Source organism: Oncorhynchus gorbuscha, linkage group LG03, assembly GCF_021184085.1.
Source record: "Oncorhynchus gorbuscha isolate QuinsamMale2020 ecotype Even-year linkage group LG03, OgorEven_v1.0, whole genome shotgun sequence".
NCBI lineage: Eukaryota > Metazoa > Chordata > Actinopteri > Salmoniformes > Salmonidae > Oncorhynchus > Oncorhynchus gorbuscha.
Window position 1 is genome coordinate 64,840,819 of NC_060175.1, and position 19,386 is coordinate 64,860,204.

At 49.8% G+C, this 19,386-nt stretch overlaps 1 protein-coding gene across 2 annotated transcripts in view; it reads right to left on the minus strand.

Annotated features, from left to right (window-relative positions):
• LOC124031706 (genetic suppressor element 1-like) overlaps positions 1-19,386 on the minus strand; it is a 47,027-nt gene that overhangs the window by 1,933 nt on the left and 25,708 nt on the right. The window contains exons 1-2 of one of the 2 annotated variants that reach the window (XM_046343291.1): positions 5,548-6,031; positions 209-1,967 (exon numbers count right to left, since the gene is read on the minus strand). In XM_046343291.1, coding sequence (XP_046199247.1) covers positions 209-1,246 — 1,038 coding nt within the window. In that variant the 5' untranslated portion in view covers positions 1,247-1,967; positions 5,548-6,031. Of the gene's footprint in view, positions 1-208; positions 1,968-5,547; positions 6,032-19,386 lie in introns of those variants that run through there. The other variant, XM_046343290.1, reaches the window with a different exon arrangement.

The window sequence follows — 19,386 nt, forward strand, 5'->3', positions numbered from 1 at the left end:
CATTTTATACTAAGGAGATGACATTTAAATTATGATTTGAAAAATCCTTGTTGTAAGCAAATTTGTCATATGTTAACATGTTTGAGTGATTGGAGAGGATTGCAAACGTTTGCTTATGTAGTGAATGACCAGTGCCTTTATTATAATATATTGTCTCGAAGTGACTCAGATAGAGAATAGAAATCTAGAAGATAGATGAGCCCCTGACCTGAGTGTTGCGGTCTGTGAGGAGGACCTGCAGGTGGTTGAAGCCGTGTGTGTCGCTGGGGGCGATGAGCAGAATGGTGCAGGTGCTCAGGTGGAACTCCGGGGAGGTGTTGGCACTCCTTAGGAAGTCCTCCGTCCTCAGCTCCTCCACACGCTTTAGACGGCCCCCCACCAGCTCAATCAGAGATCCCTTGGCAAAATGAGGTAGGAGTGCTGGGGAGTTGTGGTGGTGGTGGGGGGCAGGGGGTGAGGTGGCCGTGAGGGGAAGGAGGGGGGAGGCGTGGGGACGTGAGCACTGCCGCCCAGGGGAAAGGTCTCCGCTGTCTTTGTCTCTGTCTCGTTCACTGTCTCTCTCCCGGTTGTCTCTGTCTTGTTCACGTTTTCTCTCTCTGTCTTGTTCTCGTCGTCTGTCTCGTTCTCTGTCTCGCTCTCGTTCCCTCTCTCTGTCGCTCTCTGTGACGTGGCTGTTGGGCTGCCCCTGAGGCGAGTGCTGTGAGTTCCTCATGGTGTGCAGGCCGTACTGAGGGCTGCCTGAGGGGCTGTACAGGGGGAAGGGCTGAGCCTGGGGGTTGAGGTGGCTGGGCTGTAGGGTAGAGTACATCGACCCCAGGGAGTAGTAAATCTGGGCCTTAGCCGGAGAGCTCCCCAGGGGGTCCAGGGGCTCCCCTCTCCCTGCCCGTGGGTCTGCCCGATGGGGCTGGAGCCTGCTGGGGATCAGGGTGAGGGTCCCAGGCTTTGGCGTTCCACGGGGATCCCTGTCCTGCAGAGAGGAATGTGAGTCAGGGCCCTCCGGAGGTGGCGCTCGGGAATCTTGGAAAATCGCAACCGTCTGAGAACGTCCCATGGGATCCTCCTGGTGTCTCAGCCGCCCGTTGGCATGGGAACCGTGGAGGCTGCCGCCCAGCCTGGCCCTGCCGCTGGGTTCGTTCCCGTACTCTCCTGAGGGCGGCGCCACCCTGGAGGCAGAGGCAGTCCTGCTGTCCGGGCCATCCAGCCCGTTGGGCCTCTTGCCCAGGTATCTGTGTCTGCCTTCAGTCATGGAGGTGTCAGGACGGTAGAGGGGGGGGGCTGGCTGAACAGGTGGGAGGGGGAGAAGAGAGAGGAGCTATAGTCCCTTCGTTCTGTGTTGAAATAGGACCACATCTCTCTGGAGTCAGCAGGGAAGGGGCTCTTGAAGGAGGAAGAGGATGAGCAGGGTGGAAGGGGAAGGGGGATTTCACCTCGGAGCCACCTGGAGTGATGGGGGAGTGGGGAAGGGAGAAGATCATCCCTCCAGGAGGGTGAGCCTGACCCCCTCCTCTCTCCTACCTGGCCTGGGAGGAAGGGTAGAGGGACAGAGGGGGTGTAAGGCAGGTGCCATGGCAGGGGGAGGGGGATACCAGGGGGTGGGAGGGGAGGTGGGGGAGAGGGTAGCAGACTGTGGGGGTTCGTCAGAGCCTCATCGCTGTTCTCCCTGCACCCCTCATCTCTCCCTGAGCTGCCGGCGGGCCGGGTCCTGAGGGGCGAGGCGGGCGGTTTGAACTCGTCCAGGAGTGTGCGCTGGTCAACCGAGCCCTGCCGGGATTCCCTCTTCTTGGGGGGGGGAGGCACTCTTTGCCGCGGTCGGGGCTGGGATTCATGGGTGAGCGCCAGCGGCGGCGGGCGGGGGCGGCTAGGTTACATGGGACTCACGGGAAAACGAGGGCCGCAGAGAGAGGGGAGGGCCTCGACACGACATCACTGTCAGATCACTGACACCCTAGTCCTGAACGACCTATCACCTACACAGAGAGACAGGGGAGGAGGGGAGAGAGAGAGCAAACAAGAGAGGAGGGAGACAAAGGGAGGTAGCCGAGAGAAAGAGAGATTGAGTGAAGTGTGAACATCTCAGAGTGAAATGTGGACAGTCTATCAGGCCTAGCTGTCAAGAATTGTTAGGACTAAGCAGTCAGTCAGCTCTGATACCCACAAACATGCAAACACCAGACACAGATTGAGGCAGAGCGATCTACTGTGGAAATAGACAGAGAATGTTTGTCTCGCCTGTGCAACATTGTAATCATGGGTACTCAGGTCCGGTCACACAAATTTCCTTGGTGGCAAGGTCCAAATGGATATTGTAATTTACTGTCAAAGAAAACAAACCCCCCCACTTTACAACTCATACGACTCCAAACTGTTCATACTGGTCACACTCCTCTTGTTGGCAGAGAGACACTTTTTGAAGTTTTAAAGCAACTTTCCATATTTTGCCATTGGGCAGAGAGAAAATGTTGCAGTTTTTAAGCTCATTTACCATAGTTTATGTGTGTTCATATTATACCAGGTGTCAAAGCCCGTGTGAGTTCCATTTTTTTACAAGTCAGGACCCGTGGCCCGTATCGACCCCGTTCTGGGTCCGGGTTCGAACCCTCAGTCCACCAGTTGAGTATGTATGGCTGCTGTAATCCTTTGGAGGTCGGCTTGCGAATACGATGCAGAATTTACTGAATTGATCCCTGGAGTCTCTGAGGTCAACAGAACTTCAAAAAATCAACCCCCAACCCAATGAAACGTCAAGCTCACAAACTCTGGCTCAACACATCCAGCTCAAGGGTGTCGTAGTTGCTACACATAATACATACATTGCTGGTAATGTGGTGAGAAACTCTCCAATTGACTGGTCTCGTTCAAGAATCACATGAACTCCCACAAGTGCTCTAAAAATACGGCATGCATTGTGCGAACAGTGCAGTTCCGAGGCAGTGCGGTATAGCTGTATAAACATACATGCTGTACACACTCCCGGCAGGATACCTTTCATCTCTCTCTCTCTGAGGATTAAATATGGAGATATGGTTTCATACTATTCTCATGAACCGCCTCCCTCACACCCCTGAGGGCTGTTCCTCAATGTCCTATTTACTACTGCACGTACACACACACACACACACACACACACACACACACACACACACACACACACACACACACACACACACACACACACACACACACACACACACACACACACACACACACACACACACACACACACACACACACACACACACACACACACACATGCATATATGAATGAAAAAACGCGGGGAAGCACGGAAACACACACACACCCCTCAGGCAAATATGACTCTATCTCACTCCCCCAGCGATGGACAGAGCTGGTCACCATCCATCCTAAACTGAGAGGAACACTGTTGGTATCGCCGCGGGAGGTGGTATGTGTATCTTTGTGTGTGTGTGTTGACGTGAGAGTATAATTTGCTTCTGTGTACGTATCAGAGCTGAGCAGCCCTGCTTCGTTCAGTGTGGAGCGCGTGGGAGTTCTGTTAATTCTTCTCCAAATGTTCTAAATGAGCTGCTTTGATGTGATGGCTCCACTTAGCACAGCTGTTCCTGCCGCCACCGTTACTGCCACCGCCACACGCCGCCCGCCGCCCGCCAGTCCTCCCCGTCACTCAGCGCTCGGCTCGTCCGCACGCCTGTCTGCCCCGACTGAACCCTGCTTACTCTCCCCGTCTCGCTACGCCAAGCTGTCGCCATGGAAACTGAGTCCACATAGGGAAGACAGGTTACATTGGGATACTCTCTCCGGGGAGAGCCGGGGAAACTGTCGCTCGTCACCTACTCAAAGTTCCACAAGAAAACACACTCTAAAAGGGGGTTGGAGCAGAGTGAAGTGGAGTGGAGTGTTCAGCTGTCTCAGTTGAAAGACTGCTGCTTTGTTCAGTGTCAATCAATCACTCCATATGGACGAAAGATAAAGTACACCAGGCATTGACTTAAGTGTTGAGGGGGTGGTTGGACAGTCTGGGATATACTGCAGGTTAAAATTGAGTGGAATTACTGGGAATTGAACAGATTTTTTTTTGACAAGCACAACAGTCAATATGAGCAGATTTCTCAGGTGAAGCAACAGCATTTTGTGACAATGCCACTTTGCAATTTAGCCCTTACATGTATTGATGTAGATTAAACAGGGTAGAGATAACGCTAACATACTGAAAGAACTAAGGTATCCATGGAAATCCAACACGCAGGGGCAACAGGCGAGCTGTTTCACCCTGGAATGTCCTGAAACGCCTCAGGACTTTATTCCAACTCACCAGTGGCTCACTTCAACAAAGTTTCATGAATCAAACTTCCCCTGAGAACAAAGCAATTGTGAACTGTGAAATGGTATGTAGAGAATATTGTTGATGGACTGCTAGATATCAAAGTGTATGAAGAAGAAAATATGACTGCTCTCTGCTGTAGTACAGTGTTGGTTTGCTGGACAAATACACTCTTGGGGGCATGGTTGCAGTGAACAGTGTTCCGCTAAATAACCCGGTAATACACATGTGCCAGCTAATCCCATCAACTGGAGCCACAAGGAGTAAAGAGGCCAAGTCAAATCAGCTCCAATGTACCTGTCAGGCTTCCATCCCACAGCAGCGGCATGACAAGGGAATCATTTGGGCTGATTCTGATGCTCTCTGAGGAGAACCTTTGCAGATTCACTCTAAAGCTAAAGAAAAACTCCCTCACCTCCCACACAGGAGAGCTGATAAGGCACACACACACACACACACACACACACACACACACACACACACACACACACACACACACACACACACACACACACACACACACACACACACACACACACACACACACACACACACACACACACACACACACACGCACACGCGCACGCACACGCACACGCGCACACACACACGCACACACACGCACACGCGCACACACACGCACAGCAACACACACAGCCTTATCTCATAGCAGTGTGGTTGGATTCAAATAAACTCAAACAAATATCAACATGCTTTGATGTCATTGAGAAATGTACGACTTTCAAAAGATACATTTTGAAATATTGGAAAGAATGCCTGAAATTCCTCTCATTCTCTCCTGCTTTCCATCACGCTTCTCCATCTCCTCTTCACGGTAAATAAAAGCATTGTTGTATTAGTAGTGCCCTGTATGACAGTAAGACAGTCCCTCCATTCAGCATCTGACCACAGGGAGGACCCAGAATGACTCACAGCCATTCTACCTCTGCTGTCGAAAACTAGATCAACAGGTGCGACCACGCCGACATAAGATATACTCTATCTCCACCTCCACTCTGAAACAACATCTGTATGAAAATCAAAGTCAACCCATTTGAATCCTTATCACAGATCTGATGTAAAAAAAAAGAGAGAGTAAAGCATTAACTCCAAAGGTCAATTTGCTATGCTGCAACAAGTAGTCAAATCCGTGTACAGCTAAACAACATTTAGACATAAAAAGAGCGGTTGAGAACACAGACAACAGATGGGTTGATGGAGTTACTTGTGATGTACAGTAACTGACCTTAGAGTGGGCTGTTGACCAGAGTGTTGTCCAGGTGTTGGTGGTCATACATGCTGCAGCCCTCCTGGGTTAAGAACCTCCAGGGGGGGTCAGGCGCCTCTCCACAGGCTGCTTCCTACTTTACCTCCACAGCGCCAATAGAAACACCAACAACAGCTACCAGTCACACGATGCCACAGAGCTCCGTATAAGTGAAAAATAGCACCAGCAAGACCACTGAGAAGCTGCGAGCTTCTGTGTGTCAGTGTGTGTATGTGTGTGAGCGTCTAACTGAGACTGTGTGTTTGTGTTGTGTGTGTGTGTGTGTAGGGCTGAGGAAATGAGTAATATCTAGCAGTGAGAAACATGTCTGCTATGCATCGCACCACATAAGCAGACCAGTTGCTGCTACCGCCCACTTGCCTTACTCACTGCGAAAGGGGTGGACACACAAAGATGTACACAAACACACACACACACACACACACACACACACACACACACACACACACACACACACACACACACACACACACACACACACACACACACACACACACACACACACACACACACACACACACACGTATGCACATGCGTACGCACTACGATCCTCTTTCTCACACTTCTACACAAGTGTGTCTTGTCTTCAATAAGCAAGAGGGAAGAGAGAGGCAGAGAGATAGTTGATGAGTGTGTTGATGAGAGAGAATTGAGGGAAATGGGGGGGGTCTCATCCCACACACACTCTCAGACCCAGGTTTCAGCTGCTGCTTCTGACTCAAAGCTGGACCTCACATCTCTCTCTGCCACACACACACACACACACACACACACACACACACACACACACACACACACACACACACACACACACACACACACACACACACACACACACACACACACACACACACACACACACACACACACACACACACACACACACACACACACACACACACTGCCGAAGGAGTGCATTGGAACACACAGTGCAATGATTCAACCCGTGAGAGGCTCATGATGTAGTATTGTGTAAAGGAGCTTCTGAACCATTGTGATGACTGAGATCAATGATGAAGCCCATTTAGTGTACGGGTTGAGAAAGCAGGCATTGAACAGTGTGGAGACCCTTACAAAAAAATATTAAAAACCTGTGAGAAAAAATACAAATGGTTTTCGGACATATGTATGAACAAATCGTGTGAAAAAATGTGTCACGTGAAAAAAATAAGAGGAAAAAAAATCACGAGTCAGACAAATGGTTTTTGGTAATATGAACATTCACATGAATTTAACATTTTCACATGTCTCAGATACATGGTTACATTTAACATACAGTATTCTGTTCTACATGTGTGCATTTTTAAGCAGCAGGATTCGATCCCAGGTCTCCCACAGGAGAAGACAATGTCTTGACCATTTGACCGACCCGGTGTTTCTCTTCCAATGTATACTTATTATCAATGAATTAGAAATAGGGCTGACCGATGTTAAAAAAATATATTAATAGCAGAATTTTTACATAAAGCACCTCACAAGAATATTATACGGCTTGAAATTTTCCAAAGTAACATTCATTTTTTTTGTAGCAAACACATTCACACATTTTCAAAGAGATAAAAATCGGTTCTAATAATAATTAATGATTACATTTGTAAAGTGCTGTTATGCAGGTGAGTGAGGACCCAAAAGCGACTTAACAGAAACAGAGTTTATTCAAGTCCAAACAGAAAATAACAAATCCTGAATCCTTAACAGGAAATTTCCAAACGGGGATAACAGAAATCCTCTAGTTTGTAGAGGGGAATAACAGGATAAGCGGCCACCGACTGCAGGTCCCTTCAGGTAGGCGCAGGCCGTAGCTGACAGAGACACCTGCTCACGCGCAGCATCTGATGAAGGCAAAAACACGACAGGACGGAACAAGAACACAGCACAGCAAACAAGGATCCGACAAGGACAGAAGCAGAAACAGAGAGAGAAATAGAGACTTAATCAGAGGGCAAAATAGGGGACAGGTGTGAAAGAGAAAACGAGGTCGTTAGGAAAATGAGGAACAGCTGGGAGCAGGAACGGAACGATAGAGAGAGAGAGGGATAGAGAGAGGGAAAGAAACCTAATAAGACCAGCAGGGGGAAACGAATAGAAGAGAAAGCACAGGGACAAGACATGACAATATATGACAATACATGACAGTACCCCCCCACTCACCGAGCGCCTCCTGGCGCACTCGAGGAGGAACCCTGGCGGCAACGGAGGAAATCATCGATCAACGAACGGTCCAACAAGTCCCGAGATGGAACCCAACTCCTCTCCTCAGGACCGTACCCCTCCCAATCCACTAAGTACTGGTGACCACGTCCCCGAGAACGCATGTCCATAATCTTCCGGACCCTGTAGATAGGTGCGCCCTCGACAAGGACGGGGGGGAAGACGAACGGGGGCGCGAAGAAAAGGCTTGACACAGGAGACATGGAAGACTGGGTGGACGCGACGAAGATGTCGCGGAAGAAGAAGTCGCACTGCGACAGGATTAACGACCTGAGAAATACAGAACGGACCAATGAACCGCGGGGTCAACTTGCGAGAAGCTGGCGTAAGGGGAAGGTTATGAGTGGAAAGCCATACTCTCTGACCGCGACAATACCTAGGACTCTTAGTCCTACGCTTATTGGCGGCTCTCACAGTCTGCGCCCTATAACAGCAAAGTGCAGACCTGACCCTCCTCCAGGTGCGCTCACAACGTTGGACAAAAGCCTGAGCGGAGGGAACGCTGGACTCGGCGAGCTGGGACAAGAACAGAGGGGGCTGGTACCCAAGGCTACTCTGAAAAGGAGATAGCCCGGTCGCAGACGAAGGAAGCGAGTTGTGAGCGTATTCTGCCCAGGGGAGCTGTTCTGCCCAAGACGCAGGGTTTCGAAAAGAAAGACTGCGTAAGATGCGACCAATAGTCTGATTGGCCCGTTCTGCTTGACTGTTAGACTGGGGATGAAAACCGGAAGAGAGACGGACGGAAGCCCCAATCAAACGACAAAACTCCCTCCAAAACTGAGACGTGAATTGCGGACCTCTGTCCGAAACAGCATCTAACGGAAGGCCATGAATTCTGAACACATTCTCAATGATGATTTGTGCCGTCTCTTTAGCGGAAGGAAGCTTAGCGAGGGGAATAAAATGAGCCGCCTTAGAGAACCTATCGTCAACCGTTAGTATAACAGTCTTCCCCGCTGACGAAGGCAGACCGGTAATAAAGTCTAAGGCGATGTGAGACCATGGTCGAGAAGGAATGGGAAGCGGTCTGAGACGACCGGCAGGAGGAGAGTTACCTGACTTAGTCTGCGCGCAGTCCGAACAAGCAGCCACGAAACGGCGCGTGTCATGCTCCTGAGTAGGCCACCAAAACCGCTGGCGAATAGAAGCAAGCGTACCCCGAACGCCGGGGTGGCCAGCTAACTTGGCAGAGTGAGCCCACTGAAGAACGGCCAGACGAGTAGAAACAGGAACGAAAAGAAGGTTACTAGGACAAGCGCGCGGCGACGGAGTGTGAGTGAGTGCTTGCTTTACCTGTCTCTCAATTCCCCAGACAGTCAACCCGACAACACGCCCTTCAGGGAGAATCCCCTCGGGGTCGGTAGAGGCTACAGAAGAACTGAAGAGACGGGATAAAGCATCAGGCTTGGTGTTCTTAGTGCCCGGACGATAAGAAATCACGAACTTGAAACGAGCGAAAAACAACGCCCAACGAGCCTGACGCGCATTGAGTCGTTTGGCAGAACGGATGTACTCAAGGTTCTTATGGTCAGTCCAAACGACAAAAGGAACGGTCGCCCCCTCCAACCACTGTCGCCATTCGCCTAGGGCTAAGCGGATGGTGAGCAGTTCGAGGTTTCCCACATCATAGTTACGTTCCGACGGCGACAGGCGATGAGAAAAATACGCGCAAGGATGGACCTTATCGTCAGAATGGGAGCGCTGGGACAGAATGGCTCTCACGCCCACCTCTGACGCGTCAACCTCGACAATGAATTGTTTAGTGACGTCAGGAGTAACAAGGATAGGAGCGGATGTAAAACGCTTCTTGAGGAGATCAAAAGCTCCCTGGGCGGAAACAGACCACTTAAAGCACGTCTTGACAGAAGTAAGGGCTGTGAGAGGAGCTGCCACTTGACCGAAATTACAAATGAAACGCCGATAGAAATTCGCGAAACCGAGAAAGCGCTGCAACTCGACACGTGATGTAGGGACGGGCCAATCGCTGACAGCATGGACCTTAGTGGGATCCATCTGAATGCCTTCAGCGGAAATAACAGAACCGAGAAGTGTGACGGAGGAGACATGAAAAGCGCACTTCTCAGGCTTCACATAAAGACAATTCTCTAAAAGGCGCTGGAGAACACGTCGAACGTGCTGAACATGAATCTGGAGTGACGGTGAAAAAATCATGATATCGTCAAGGTAAACGAAAACAAAGATGTTCAGCATGTCTCTCAGTACATCATTCACTAATGCCTGAAAGACAGCTGGAGCATTAGCGAGACCGAACGGCAGAACCCGGTATTCAAAATGCCCTAACGGAGTGTTAAACGCCGTTTTCCACTCGTTCCCCTCCCTGATGCGCACGAGATGGTAAACGTTACGAAGGTCCAACTTAGTAAAGAACCTGGCTCCCTGCAGAATCTCGAAGGCTGACGCCATAAGGGGAAGCGGATAACGATTCTTAACCGTTATGTCATTCAGCCCTCGATAATCCACGCAGGGGCGCAGGGTACCGTCCTTCTTCTTAACAAAAAAAAACCCCGCTCCGGCGGGAGAGGAAGAAGGCACAACGGTACCGGCGTCGAGAGCAACAGACAGATAATCTTCGAGAGCCTTACGTTCGGGAGCCGACAGAGAGTATAGTCTACCCCGGGGGGGAGTGGTCCCCGGAAGGAGATCAATACTACAATCATACGACCGGTGAGGAGGAAGGGAGGTGGCTCTGGACCGACTGAAGACCGTGCGCAGATCATGATATTCCTCCGGCACCCCTGTCAAATCACCAGGTTCCTCCTGTGAAGAGGGGACAGAAGAAACAGGAGGGATAGCAGACATTAAACATTTCACATGACAAGAAACGTTCCATGATAGGATAGAATTACTAGACCAATTAATAGAAGGATTATGACACACTAGCCAGGGATGACCCAAAACAACAGGTGTAAAAGGTGAACGAAAAATCAAAAAAAGAAATGGTCTCACTATGGTTACCAGATACTGTGAGGGTTAAAGGTAGTGTTTCACATAATATACTGGGGAGAGGACTACCATCCAAGGCGAACATGGCCATGGGCTCCCCCTAACTGTCTGAGAGGAATGTCATGTTCCCGAGCCCATGCTTCGTCCATAAAACAGCCCTCAGCCCCAGAGTCTATCAAGGCACTGCAGGAAGCTGCCGAACCGGTCCAGCGTAGATGGACCGACAGGGTAGTACAGGATCTTGATGGAGAGACCTGAGTAGTAGCGCTCACCAGTAGCCCTCCGCTTATTGATGAGCTCTGGCTTTTACTGGACATGAAATGACAAAATGTCCAGCAGAACCGCAATAGAGACAGAGGCGGTTGGTGATTCTCTGTTCCCTCTCCTTAGTCGAGATGCGAATACATCCCAGCTGCATGGGCTCAACACCTGAGCCAGTGGGGGGAGATGGTAGTGATGCGGAGAGGGGTGACACCGTTAACGCGAGTTCTCTTCCACAAGCTCGGTGACGAAGATCTACCCGTCGTTCTATGCGGATGGCGAGTTCAATCAAAGAATCCACGCTGGAAGGAACCTCCCGGAAGAGAATCTCATCCTTAACCTCAGCGTGGAGTCCCTCCAGAAAACGAGCGAGCAACGCCGGCTTGTTCCAGTCACTGGAGGCAGCAAGAGTGTGAAACTCTATAGAGTAATCCGTTATGGATCGATCACCTTGACATAGGGAAGCCAGGGCCCTGGAAGCCTCCTTCCCAAAAACTGAACGATCAAAAACCTGTATCATCTCCTCTTTAAAGTTCTGATACTCATTAGTACACTCAGCCCTTGCCTCCCAGATTGCCGTGCCCCACTCACGAGCCCTTCCAGTAAGGAGAGATATGACGTAGGCGATACGAGCTCTACCCCTTGAGTATGTGTTGGGCTGGAGAGAGAACACAATATCACACTGGGTGAGAAACGAGCGGCATTCAGTGGGCTGCCCAGAGTAACACGGTGGGTTATTAATTCTGGGTTCCGGAGACTCGGAAGCCCGGGAAGTAGCTGGTGGATCGAGATGGAGATTGTGAAACAGTCTAGAGAGGTCGGAGACCTGAGCGGCCAGGGTCTCAACGGCATGCCGAGCAGCAGACAATTCCTGCTCGTGTCTGCCGAGCATCGCTCCCTGGATCTCGACGGCAGAGTTGCGAGGATCCGTAGTCGCTGGGCCCTTCTTGGTCGGATCCTTCTGTTATGCAGGTGAGTGAGGACCCAAAAGCGACTTAACAGAAACAGAGTTTATTCAAGTCCAAACAGAAAATAACAAATCCTGAATCCTTAACAGGAAATGTCCAAACGGGGATAACAGAAATCCTCTAGTTTGTAGAGGGGAATAACAGGATAAGCGGCCACCGACTGCAGGTCCCTTCAGGTAGGCGCAGGCCGTAGCTGACAGAGACACCTGCTCACACGCAGCATCTGATGAAGGCAAAAACACGACAGGACGGAACAAGAACACAGCACAGCAAACAAGGATCCGACAAGGACAGAAGCAGAAACAGAGAGAGAAATAGAGACTTAATCAGAGGGCAAAATAGGGGACAGGTGTGAAAGAGAAAACGAGGTCGTTAGGAAAATGAGGAACAGCTGGGAGCAGGAACGGAACGATAGAGAGAGAGAGGGATAGAGAGAGGGAAAGAAACCTAATAAGACCAGCAGGGGGAAACGAATAGAAGAGAAAGCACAGGGACAAGACATGACAATATATGACAATACATGACAAGTGCTTTTCAGTATACAAGAATAATCTCAAAGTGCACAAAATACTGTAGTAAAAAGAAAAATAGTTTAAAAAAACAAATATATCTAACCGTATCATGAAAGCAACAATCAAAGTCTAGGAGGAAGGGTAGGCCAGTCGATAAAGCTAGCTAGCTACTTAGCTTAGCTACACTCATGTAAATGGAAAATCTCATTTGTTTTTCATTCGGTAAAAACAATTCAATTTGACATCAAAATGACCAAAAAACTCAACACAGTTTAAACATGTTATCTCTAGATTTTGAAAATGTAACCATTTTCCCACAAAACGGCTTTATTACAGCACCGCCATTATCTTGGCAAAGGAGAAATGCTCACGAACAGGGACGTAAAACAAATGTGTGCACAAAATGTGAGAGCAATAAGCTTTTTGCCCGTATGGAAAATGTCTGGGATCTTTTATTTCAGCTCATGAAAAATGGGACAAGCACTTTATATTTTGCGTTTATATTTTTGTTCAGTATAAATACTGTTCGTCTGGAACTTCATGAAATGGGTTTCCATGGCTGAGCAGCCTCACACAAGCATAAGATCACCATGCACAATGCAAAGCGTCAGCTGGAGTGATGTAAAGCTTGCCGTCATTGGTCTCTGGAGCAGTGGAAACATTCTCTGCAGTGATGAATCCCGCTTCACCATTTGACAGTCCGACGGACGAATCTGGGTTTGATGGATGCTTCTGTAGGAGAACGCTTCCTGCCCGAATGCATAGTGCCAACTGTAAAATTTGGTGGAGTAGGAATAATTTTCTGGGGCTGTTTGTCGTGGTTTGGGCTAGGCCCATAAGTTCCAGTGAAGGGAACTCTTAACACTACTGCACAGAATGACATTCTAGATGATTCTGTGCTTCCAACTTTGTGGCAACAGTTTGAGGAAGGCCATTTCTAGTTTCAGCATGACAATGCCCCCGTGCACAAAGTGAGGTCCATACAGAAATGGTTTGTCGAGATCAGTGTGGAACACCTTGACTGGCCTGCACAAATCCCTGACCTCAACCACATCGAACACCAATGGGATGAATTGGAACGCAGACTGCGAGCCAGGCCTAATTGCCCAACATCAGTGCCTGACCTCACTAATGCTCTTGTGGCTGAATGGAAGCAAGTACCCAGAGCAATATTCCAACATCTGCCCATTATTTTAGAATGAGATCTTCGACAAGCAGGTGTCCACATACTTTTGGTCATGTAGTGTATAATTCCCCCGGTGTACAAATGCATAGATTGCGCTTTCATACTGCTACAGTGCTATTCTTGATTTTATTATATTTTTACATTTTAGCTGTTTGGCACTTGACTGCATTGTTAGTAGCTAGTAACATAAGCTTTTTCAGCATGTACATGTACACATCAGGTGTACGTGACCAACAAACTTTGATTTGATTTGATTTGACATGTAAAACTGCAAATGAGATTTTCACATGTGAAAATGCAATTCCACATGTTGGCCATTTGGTCTAATGGTCAAGACGTTGGCTTCTCAAGAGTGAGACCCAAGTTCTTATCCCGGCAGTTACAAAACCACATGTGCAATGTATAATATAATGTGAAAAGTTCAGAAACCACATGTCTGACTGAAAAATGTACACGTGAGAAATCCATGTACAAATTCCCACGTGTCCAAAAACCCACGTGTCTGATCCCGAAAATGAGTTTTTCAGCAGGACAATGAATGACCAAGAAGGAGAGGGATGGAGTGCTGCAACAGATGACCTGGCCTCCACTGTCATGTTTTGTCATTTATTATCATGTCTTGTCCCTGTGCTCCCCATTCTATTCGTTTCCCTCTGCTGGTCTTATTAGGTTCTTTCCCTCTTTCTATCCCTCTCTCTCCCCCTCCCTCTCTCACTCTCTCGCTCTCTCTTCTCTCTATCGTTCCGTTCCTGCTCCCAGCTGTTCCTATTCCCCTAATCATCATTTAGCCTTCCCACACCTGTTCCCGATCCTTTTCCCTGATTAGAGTCCCTATTTCTCTCCTTGTTATTCGTTTCTGCCCTGTCGGTTCCTTGTCTAGAATTCACCGTGCTGTGTTTGTGTATCGCCCTGTCGTGTCGTGTTTTCCTCAGATGCTGCGTGGTGAGCAGGTGTCTGAGTCTGTTTGGTTCAAGTGCCTTCCCGAGGCAACCTGCTGTTCACCTGCTGTTCAAGATCGAGTCTCCAGTTTGTCCTCGTCATTTCGAGTGAAAGTTGTGTTTTTTGATTGTATTTACTTTACTGGATTAAAGACTCTGTTTTCGCCAAGTCGCTTTTGGGTCCTCTTTCACCTGCATGACAGAAGGAACCGACCAAGGAATGGACCCAGCGACTTCAGACGCTCGTTACACTGCCGTCGAGATCCAAGGAGCCATGCTCGGCAGACACGAGCAGGAATTGTCTGCTGCTCGCCATGCCGTGGAGAACCTGGCCGCTCAGGTTTCCGACCTCTCTGGACAGTTCCAGAGTCTACGTCTCGTGCCACCTGTTACTTCCTGGCCTGCCGAGCCTCCAGAACCTAGGGTTAATAACCCACCTTGCTACTCCGGGCAGCCCACTGAGTGCCGCTCCTTTCTCACGCAGTGTGAGATTGTGTTCTCTCTCCAACCCAACACATACTCTAGAGAGAGAGCTCGGGTTGCTTACGTCATTTCACTCCTTACTGGCCGGGCTCGAGAATGGGGCACAGCTATCTGGGAGGCAAGGGCTGATTGCTCTAACAAGTTCCAGAACTTTAAAGAGGAGATGATTCGGGTTTTTGACCGTTCAGTTTTTGGTAGGGAGGCTTCTAGGGCCCTGGCTTCCTTATGCCAAGGTGAACGGTCCATAACGGATTATTCTATTGAGTTTCGCACTCTTGCTGCCTCTAGTGAGTGGAACGAGCCGGCGCTGCTCGCTCGTTTTCTGGAGGGACTCCACGCAGTGGTTAAGGATGAGATTCTCTCCCGGGAGGTTCCTTCAGATGTGGACTCTTTGATTGCTCTCGCCATCCGCATAGAACGACGGGTAGATCTTCGTCACCGGGCTCGTGGAAGAGAGCTCGCATCAACGGTGTTTCCCTGCTCCGCATCGCAACCATCTCCCTCCTCTGGCTCTGAGACTGAGCCCATGCAGCTGGGAGGGATTCGCATCTCGACTAAGGAGAGGGAACGGAGGATCACCAACCGCCTGTGCCTCTATTGCGGAGTTGCTGGACATTTTGTTAATTCATGTCCAGTAAAAGCCAGAGCTCATCTGTAAGCGGAGGGCTACAGGTGAGCGCAACTACTCAAGTCTCTCCATCAAAATCCTGTACTACTTTGTCGGTCCATCTACGCTGGACCGGTTCGGGTGCTACATGTAGTGCCTTGATAGACTCTGGGGCTGAGGGTTGTTTCATGGACGAAGCATGGGTTCGGAAACATGACATTCCTTTCAGAGAGTTAGAGAAGCCTACGCCCATGTTCGCCTTAGATGGTAGTCATCTTCCCAGTATCAGATTTGAGACACTACCTTTAACCCTCACAGTATCTGGTAACCACAGTGAGACTATTTCTTTTTTGATTTTCCGTTCACCGTTTACACCTGTTGTTTTGGGTCATCCCTGGCTAGTATGTCATAATCCTTCTATTAATTGGTCTAGTAATTCTATCCTATCCTGGAACGTTTCTTGTCATGTGAAGTGTTTAATGTCTGCCATCCCTCCCGTTTCTTCTGTCCCTACTTCTCAGGAGGAACCTGGCGATTTGACAGGAGTGCCGGAGGAATATCATGATCTGCGCACGGTCTTCAGTCGGTCCCGAGCCAACTCCCTTCCTCCTCACCGGTCGTATGATTGTAGTATTGATCTCCTTCCGGGGACCACTCCTCCTCGGGGTAGACTATACTCTCTGTCGGCTCCCGAACGTAAGGCTCTCGAGGATTATTTGTCTGTGTCTCTTGACGCCGGTACCATAGTGCCTTCTTCCTCTCCGGCCGGGGCGGGGTTCTTTTTGTTAAGAAGAAGGACGGTACTCTGCGCCCCTGCGTGGATTATCGAGGGCTGAATGACATAACGGTTAAGAATCGTTATCCGCTTCCCCTTATGTCATCAGCCTTCGAGATTCTGCAGGGAGCCAGGTGCTTTACTAAGTTGGACCTTCGTAACGCTTACCATCTCGTGCGCATCAGAGAGGGGGACGAGTGGAAAACGGCGTTTAACACTCCGTTAGGGCATTTTGAGTACCGGGTTCTGCCGTTCGGTCTCGCCAATGCGCCAGCTGTTTTTCAGGCATTAGTTAATGATGTTCTGAGAGACATGCTGAACATCTTTGTTTTTGTCTATCTTGACGATATCCTGATTTTTTCTCCGTCACTCGAGATTCATGTTCAGCACGTTCTACGTGTTCTACAGCGCCTTTTAGAGAATTGTCTCTACGTAAAGGCTGAGAAGTGCTCTTTTCATGTCTCCTCCGTTACTTTTCTCGGCTCCGTTATTTCCGCTGAAGGCATTGAGATGGATTCCGCTAAGGTCCAAGCTGTCAGTGATTGGCCCGTTCCAAGGTCACGTGTCGAGTTGCAGCGCTTTTTAGGTTTCGCTAATTTCTATCGGCGTTTCATTCGTAATTTCGGTCAAGTTGCTGCCCCTCTCACAGCTCTTACTTCTGTCAAGACGTGTTTTAAGTGGTCCGGTTCCGCCCAGGGAGCTTTTGATCTTCTAAAAGAACGTTTTACGTCCGCTCCTATCCTCGTTACTCCTGACGTCACTAGACAATTCATTGTCGAGGTTGACGCTTCAGAGGTAGGCGTGGGAGCCATTCTATCCCAGCGCTTCCAGTCTGACGATAAGGTTCATCCTTGCGCTTATTTTTCTCATCGCCTGTCGCCATCTGAGCGCAACTATGATGTGGGTAACCGTGAACTGCTCGCCATCCGCTTAGCCCTAGGCGAATGGCGACAGTGGTTGGAGGGGCGACCGTTCCTTTTGTCGTTTGGACAGACCATAAGAACCTTGAGTACATCCGTTCTGCCAAACGACTTAATGCCCGTCAAGCTCGTTGGGCGTTGTTTTTCGCTCGTTTCGAGTTTGTGATTTCTTACCGTCCGGGTAGCAAGAACACCAAGCCTGATGCCTTATCCCGTCTGTTTAGTTCTTCTGTGGCTTCTACTGATCCCGAGGGGATTCTTCCTTATGGGCGTGTTGTCGGGTTAACAGTCTGGGGAATTGAAAGACAGGTTAAGCAAGCACTCACGCACACTGCGTCGCCGCGCGCTTGTCCTAGTAACCTCCTTTCGTTCCTGTTTCCACTCGTCTGGCTGTTCTTCAGTGGGCTCACTCTGCCAAGTTAGCTGGTCATCCCGGTGTTCGAGGCACTCTTGCGTCTATTCGCCAGCGCTTTTGGTGGCCGACTCAGGAGCGTGACACGCGCCGTTTCGTGGCTGCTTGTTCGGACTGCGCGCAGACTAAGTCGGGTAACTCTCCTCCTGCCGGTCGTCTCAGACCGCTCCCCATTCCTTCTCGACCATGGTCTCACATCGCCCTAGACTTCATTACCGGTCTGCCTTTGTCTGCGGGGAAGACTGTGATTCTTACGGTTGTCGATAGGTTCTCTAAGGCGGCACATTTCATTCCCCTCGCTAAACTTCCTTCCGCTAAGGAGACGGCACAAATCATTATCGAGAATGTATTCAGAATTCATGGCCTCCCGTTAGACGCCGTTTCAGACAGAGGCCCGCAATTCACGTCACAGTTTTGGAGGGAGTTCTGTCGTTTGATTGGTGCGTCCGTCAGTCTCTCTTCCGGGTTTCATCCCCAGTCTAACGGTCAAGCAGAGAGGGCCAATCAGACGATTGGTCGCATACTACGCAGCCTTTCTTTCAGAAACCCTGCGTCTTGGGCAGAACAGCTCCCCTGGGCAGAATACGCTCACAATTCGCTTCCTTCGTCTGCTACCGGGTTATCTCCGTTTCAGAGTAGTCTGGGTTACCAGCCTCCTCTGTTCTCATCCCAGCTTGCAGAGTCCAGCGTTCCCTCCGCTCAAGCGTTTGTCCAACGTTGTGAGCGCACCTGGAGGAGGGTGAGGTCTGCACTTTGCCGTTACAGGGCACAGACTGTGAGAGCCGCCAATAAACGCAGGATTAAGAGTCCAAGGTATTGTTGCGGCCAGAGAGTGTGGCTTTCCACTCGCAACCTTCCTCTTACGACAGCTTCTCGTAAGTTGACTCCGCGGTTCATTGGTCCGTTCCGTGTCTCCCAGGTCGTCAATCCTGTCGCTGTGCGACTGCTTCTTCCGCGACATCTTCGTCGCGTCCATCCTGTCTTCCATGTCTCCTGTGTTAAGCCCTTTCTTCGCACCCCGTTCGTCTTCCCTCCCCCTCCCCCGTTGTCGAGAGCGCACCTATTTACAAGGTACATAAGATCATGGACATGCGTTCTCGGGGACGGGGTCACCAATACTTAGTGGATTGGGAGGGTTACGGTCCTGAGGAGAGGAGTTGGGTTCCGTCTCGGGACGTGCTGGACCGTTCACTCATTGATGATTTCCTCCGTTGCCGCCAGGATTCCTCCTCGAGTGCGCCAGGAGGCGCTCGGTGAGTGGGGGGGGTACTGTCATGTTTTGTCATTTATTATCATGTCTTGTCCTTGTGCTCCCCATTCTATTCGTTTCCCTCTGCTGGTCTTATTAGGTTCTTTCCCTCTTTCTATCCCTCTCTCCCCCTCCCTCTCTCACTCTCTCGCTCTCTCTTCTCTCTATCGTTCCGTTCCTGCTCCCAGCTGTTCCTATTCCCCTAATCATCATTTAGCCTTCCCACACCTGTTCCCGATCCTTTTCCCTGATTAGAGTCCCTATTTCTCTCCTTGTTATTCGTTTCTGCCCTGTCGGTTCCTTGTCTAGAA